Below are 6,989 nucleotides of genomic sequence, written 5' to 3'. Positions count from 1 at the left end.
ATACTTCATTTAGTGTGCAAATATGTAAGTGAATAATTGCTTCTTATTTATTAACATTCATTCAAATATCATATATCTTCACTATATTTTGCTCATAGCAATTTTAATATATTCTCTGACCTTTAACAAAAATATTTCTTATGAAGAATTCCAGAGCATTACATTTCATGTTCTTATAACATAACCTCATTAGAAAATGCTATCCATTCTTTATATCCTGCAAACATAAAAGATTTCTACCTTATTTGGCTATTCATTAACAGATTTTTTTCTTAAAAATCTAAAAATGTGTAACCATGGAATATCTGTAAGAATTTATCTTTAAACCATAATTATACATCCCCTATCCAATAAAATTTAACTGCTTAAAATTTTTTAGATTATGGCTTTGTTTTCTTATTTAAAATTCGATCAGGCTGCCTGGCTGGCTCAGTTGGTAGAGCATGCAACTCTTGATATTGGGAGTCTGAGGACAAGCCCCACACTGGGTACAGAGATTACTTAAAAAAATAAAATGAAATGTATCCTTTTAATATCTATACCCAGCTTTATTAAAGATAATTATTTTTCATTTAACAGAACTAAGATATCTAATTTTAGAAAGAGTTAGATCAAAACCCATTTTGTTTTGTTCAGTGAGTTTCTTTAATATGTCTCTAATGTTGAGTGGTAGATGGCATTAATAACCCCATTTCTTCAACTAGTTGCTATGCTTTTCATTGTCTCTCCCATTTGACTTTGGGTTGTTATATGATTTTATGATTTCTTATTTTTTATTTTTTTGTTATATGATTTTATTTGGCTGATAAAATAAGATGGAAATGACAGTTTGTCAGTTCTTCACTGAGGTCAAAAGTAACATTGTTTCTATTTTCCTTCTTACCTTTCCTTTGTCTCCAAGAGAAGCACATGTCCAGACAAGCCAGATTGTCTTAGAAGAAAGAGTTCTCACTGCTATTATTTTGGCAATATTGTCAGTGATGACATATTATATATAAATAGAACATAATAAACTATCACTAAAAATTTGAAAAATTTGCTGTTTTTTGTGAAAAGACTCTTTGGTTCAATGGGAATGTATTTCTTCCATTGAAAATTCATGATGGAATGAAGTAAAAGTAGGATAAAAAATAGAGATTTTAAGAAACATATTTTTAGGCAAAGTGCAACTATAGTGTTAGAAATGTAATGTGTATGGGGATCCTGGGTGGCTCAGTTGGTTGGACATCCAACCCTTGATCAGGGCTCAAGTCTTGATCTCATGGTTGTGGGCTCACACCCCATGTTGAGTTCCATGCTGCGTATGGAGCCTACTTAAAATACAACAAAATAAATAAAATAAAATAAAATTAAATTAAAAAGAAATGTAATGGAAAATAGAAAACCAGCTCTGAACATTTTTCTAATCATTTATTTATTCATGAAAAGTTGTCTTTGTCTGAGGGAACATTGTTTCTATGTTGACAATATAAAATCTTCAGAATAAAGATTTGGGGAAAATTATTTTAAAAAAATAGTTGAGTTTTTAAAATGTGAACTCCTTTGGACTTGTATAGTCTATGGGTTTTAATAAATTTTGAGTTAAGTATTGTAAAGATGTACAGATGTACCTGTTTGCAAGGTAGAAAAAAACATATTTCATAGAAATTATGCAGTTAATTACTAATGATAAAACATTCACCTAGGAGAAAGTATGTAAAGGAAATCATCAATCTATTTAAAAAGTTTGCCATGACAGTTCTTGAGTATTAGTAGAGATGTTGGTTTTTGTTTGTTTGTTTGTTTTTTGGTTTGTTTGTTTTTCACTAACATGAGAGGAGAGGAACTTGATTCAGAGTTAGAAGTTCAGTGGAGTCATGTGTGGACGAGCCTCCAACGCACTAAAGATGAGCTACACAAGTCACTTAGAAATTTTTCCGCCTTGACTCGATCTAAGTTTTTTTTTATCTTAACCCCCAAAATATTATGAACTAATGTTGGTGTCCTGGGAGGACACTGAGAGAAGCCAAGAGCCACATTACAGGTTTGCTCATCCAGCCTATTAAGACATCTAAGAGATGAGGGAACTAAGGCCTACCAGTAGCTGTGGGCACGAATTGGAAGAGGATTATTCAGTCCTGATACAGGTTCAGATAAGCCAGCCCCACCTGAAAGATTAACTGCAACCTAATAAAGACCCTGAGCCAGAATCATTCAGCTAACTTGTTCCTGGATTTCTGATCCACTAAAATCTGCAAGATAAAAGTGTTCAATTATTTAAGCTGCTAAATGTTGTGGGATTTGTTATTTAACAGTGGTAATGAATGTGCTGATGATTAAAAATTTAAATTTTCACTGTATTTCATTGCTAACCTATCATTTACTTGATATACTTGTTCAAATGTTGAAAATTATAAGACGAAAGCATTGGCTATTTTTTAAAAATGTTTTATTTATTTATTTGACAGAGAGAGATCACAAGTAGGCAGAGAGGCAGGCAGAGAGAGCGGGGGAAGAAGGCTTCCCGCTGAGCAGAGAGCCTGATGCAGGGCTCCATCCCAGGACCCTGAGATCATGACCTGAGCCAAAGGCAGAGGCTTTAACCCACTGAGCCACCCAGGTGCCCATCTATTTTTTGATTCATAAGTTAATTGATCAGATGCAAGTTTAGTGGGATGGATTTATATGCTATGTATTTTCAATTCTTGTTTAAGAAAAAAACAGCATGTTTATTTTTTATATGTAATCTCCTACCTAATGTATAAGCATCAATAAAAGTTAAAACTATACCATTTATTTCTTTAAAACCTCTTTCAAAATCTAGCATAGAACCTGTATAGAGTAGGTGGCTACAATTTTTTTTCAAAAGACAAATTTAATAATTTCCTGAGTTAAAAAAGAAGCATGATTTTCTAAATTTGACTAAAACAACAAAAACTATTGGAATTTTATGTATGTTTCCAATTCCTAGGCTTCATTCTCTAAAATATTTCATTAATTATTACACTATGTATAATTTTAAATCAATAATTTTCACATGGTACTAAAATAACTCACACCTAGTCTTCATATTATTTTAAATACTTCTAATACTTTGAGCTGTCTTGCTTCTAGTCTCCACTTTTCGTCGTGTTTCAGTGTATTTGAAGTTTTGAAATCCTACCATTTTCTATTTGCTAGAAAGTGAGACTGTAAAATGGTTATCATTCTAATTTAGTGAAACAGAATGTATACACACAAACAGAAGTGAAAAGTGAAGTGTTAACACTGGTTGCCCCTAGCTTTGCGTTTTTATAATACACATAGACATACTTATATATTTTCCAGGGCCATTAACAAAATTCAGTCAATTCCAATCTTAACCCTTTACCTACTCCTGTATTATACCACCACCGATATAAGCTAATCTTTTACCTGCATCACATTCCAATTTGTCATCAATAAAAATCTTGAAAGTTAGAATGCTACCCCAGATTAGAAATTTCACCCACCCAATTTATGATTAGCTGTGGTTATATAATGACTCTTTTGGCCCTGATTGATCTAGCTCTGGTATGTCATCATTAGACTATGCATTCTAAAGGCTCTATTAGCTTGGATTTCTCCAAAAAACCTTAGTCTCAGAAATGAGCCATACATGTGATTTCTGGAAACAAGAGCAAACAGATGGAAAGATAAAAGGTGGATGAAAATAAGAACAACCACACTTTTCATCACTACTTGCAATTGGATCTCAAGTCAGGGACTCAATGAGAAGCCATGATGAATGTGTTTTGATTTTTATTTTTAAGAAACAGAAAATGTATGTTCACTAGCTCCCAACCATTATTTTACAAAGTTTACTCCACAGGATGTTAATTACTTCATATTTCCAAATGTATACATTTTTCAGAACATCAGAATATGTATGTTCTACATCATTTCATATGCTGGTGAAAGACAAGTTTTAGGGAAGAAAGAAGGAATATATGCCTAAGCACAGACAAGGGGAGATATTGTCAGCATACATGCATTTACCATAGTAACAGGTAAACCACTGACTTTAAAAGGAGAGTTGAAGCACAAGGGTCATTCAATACTATTTCAGCTACCATAAAAAGACTTAGACCTAAGATACAGAGAAAAAAAAAATGTATTTTCTAGAATAACCCCAGATGGTGATCAACACTTGAAAGTATTTAATAAAATTTACACTGACTCTTTCTGATCATATTATGAAAATATTTGGAAGAGAAATACTGAAGGTCTTAAAATTTAATTATTTATTAAAAGGACAAAAAAAGTATTGTCTTAACAAATGAGTGTTTTTAACTCTATTGTTAGCACAAAATTTTCTCTCAGACTACAAAATCACAAACACTGATGTCAAGAGTTTCACATGCAACAAATAATTACTTATACTTAGTGATTTATTCTGCCATTGGATCCCAGGATGTTGTGACGAAAAAGGGGAAAGACATATACCATCGTGCCTGGGTGGAAACAAATATTTACCCGAGCCATTTGGGTTGCATTTTCTATGTTACAGACAGGACCTTGTACCAACCCTCTCAGTAGCAAATGAAGAAAATACACCTGAAAGAAAATAAGACAAATATAACAATTACTGAATAAATAAGTAGATAATAAAATACCAATCTCATTATTATATTCTAAACATCACAATGATGTATTACGTTGAACAGGAAATGCCTTTTGTTTTGTTCTAAAACAATTCACATTATATAATAAAGGGTTTTTTGTTTGTTTGTTTTTTGTTTGTTTGTTTGTTTTTGCTTTAGGGACAGATTATTCCATTGTGAGCTGTAGTATTTCAAAAGATAAAAAGTAGAAAATCTTTAAAGAAACTAGATTTAAATGTATATGACACCATAGCAGAATTCCATGCTATAAAACACACAGAAAAAAGGGGTGAAATTGCTGCTTGCAGGAGTAAAATAGTAACATTTTATGAGTTGGGGAAGTTTTATGATACTGCCTAATGATTTTCTTTGTTTGGCCAGTGTACAAACACTTCCGTATCCATAGTTTGCCACGTCTAAATTGCTAGTCTCCTCGTATGCATGGCTTTCCTCCAGTTATTTTATGAACCTAGAACTTATTAGAGTTCACTGTTGAAAAATGCAGTTTCCTCAGATTTAAGGTGGGCTGAATCACCTCCGTGTGGATCATTTCTTTCACACTGTGCGTGTATTTAATGACTGTGTCTATACATCACGAAGTGGTAACTTGGCAACCACGTATTTGGTCTATTTTATTTATGATTCAAGAATGGAACTCGAATGTCTAACTCAACCACAACCAAAGTTACTTAAAGATAAGAAAACTGAGAGCCAGGGAATTTAAAGTTTCTCCAAGGTCTCCTTGCTCTCTACTAAATGTAGTTTGCTTTACTCCAAGATACAGTGGGTCAATTCACAGAACTAATACATGTGAGGCTCCAAATCATCTACATTGACCACATTAAACAACAACAAAAAAATGTTAAAAATATAGTAAGTTCATCTTTTAAAATCCCTCAGTGAATTGAGATGAGAAGAAAATATAGAACCAATTATTTCAAAAATCTTCATTGTTAGATATAAAATCAAAGCCTTAAGGGCTTGAAGCACGGGATCCAGGATCACATGGCTGATAGAAATTATAGAATTATAAACTAAATATGTTCACATAAATTTGTTGTTCTTTGTATCATGCCATAACAGGAATCTTTATTTTTTAAATGATTTTATTGATTTATCTGAGAGAGAGAGAGAGAGAGAGGAAAAGGGAGCATGAGCAGGGGAGGGGCAGAGGGAAAAACAGACTCCCTACTCAGCAGAGACACCTGAATGGGGCCCTCAATCCCAGGACCCTGGAATCATGACCTGAGCCAAAGGGAAAGGCTTAACCAACTGAGACACCTGGGTGCCCCTAACAGGAGTCTTTAATTCAGTACCCTGAATTTCTCAATTTTTCTTTTCTTTTTTTTTTGTAATCATAATAGATATTTATTTAAAGCAATACATTTGCAGCTCAGATAGTTCTAAATTGTACATTTCAGCTTTATTCAACTTCTTAAAAATACTTGAGGGCAGATGCAATGACAGTTTTCAACTCCATGATTACTTCTTTGCCCATTCTTCTCTCTCTTTCCTTTCCCGAATAACTTCTTTCAGATACGGTTCAAGGTAGAATTTATCCTCCTCGTATTTTGTCCATTGCTCTTTAGGCAAGATCTGATGCCTCATGGTCAGGTCCAGTGCCCTCTTAATGCGAAACATCCTGACATTATAAAGGTTCTCAGGTAGCCTTCTTATGGCTTCTTTCACATCATCATTCTCATGTATTGTATCATCTCGCATTAACCCCAGTTTATTAAACCCTGCCGCATTGTAGTACCATTTTCGAATACCTTCCAGCCACTGGCTTGATGCTGCAATGGCAGACCTGCTCGCCATTTTGACCCGAGACTGCTGCGCTGCCTGCTGGGTAAGTTCAATTTTTCTAATAGCATCTCGTGATAATTACCTAAGTATAAAGAATAATAATCCTTATTTCCAATGCAAATCTAAGCTATTTTTTCCAGAATTTAAAAAAAAAGATAATCTGCACTTTGATTATAATAAAAAATGTCAAGTTTTCTTTATAAGGGTTTTTCTTTTTTCTTTCTTTTTTTTTTTTTAAGATTTTATTTATTTATTTGTCAGAGAGAGAGCGAGCGAGAGCGAGCACAGGCAGACAGAGTGGAAGGCAGAGTCAGAGGGAGAAGCAGGCTCCCTGCGGAGCAAGGAGCCCGATGTGGGACTCGATCCGAGGACGCTGGGATCATGACCTGAGCCGAAGGCAGCTGCTTAACCAGCTGAGCCACCCAGGCGTCCCTATAAGGGTTTTTCAAACAAACAAACAAAAAAAAAATGGAGACAGTTACTGGCAACTTCTAATAAATTAAATATTAATTTTAAACATATTTGTTTAACTTTTAAAAGTATTAACTTTAGAATTTTCTCCACAGCCTATATCAGCAAGTT

General features: G+C 33.7%; 1 protein-coding gene across 1 annotated transcript; it reads right to left on the bottom strand.

The window, feature by feature from the left end:
- Positions 1-5,942: 5,942 nt before the first annotated feature.
- On the bottom strand, positions 5,943-6,433 carry LOC101683361 (cytochrome b-c1 complex subunit 7-like). The gene has a single exon (XM_045081202.1). It carries the CDS (start codon positions 6,417-6,419, stop codon positions 6,084-6,086), a length of 336 nt encoding a protein of 111 aa, XP_044937137.1. The 5' UTR covers positions 6,420-6,433; the 3' UTR covers positions 5,943-6,083.
- Positions 6,434-6,989: the final 556 nt, after the last annotated feature.

This window comes from Mustela putorius, unplaced genomic scaffold, assembly GCF_011764305.1.
Source record: "Mustela putorius furo isolate JIRA1106 unplaced genomic scaffold, ASM1176430v1.1 tig00000508_pilon_pilon_pilon, whole genome shotgun sequence".
Lineage (NCBI taxonomy): Eukaryota > Metazoa > Chordata > Mammalia > Carnivora > Mustelidae > Mustela > Mustela putorius.
This window is presented reverse-complemented; position numbering and strand designations above follow the sequence as displayed.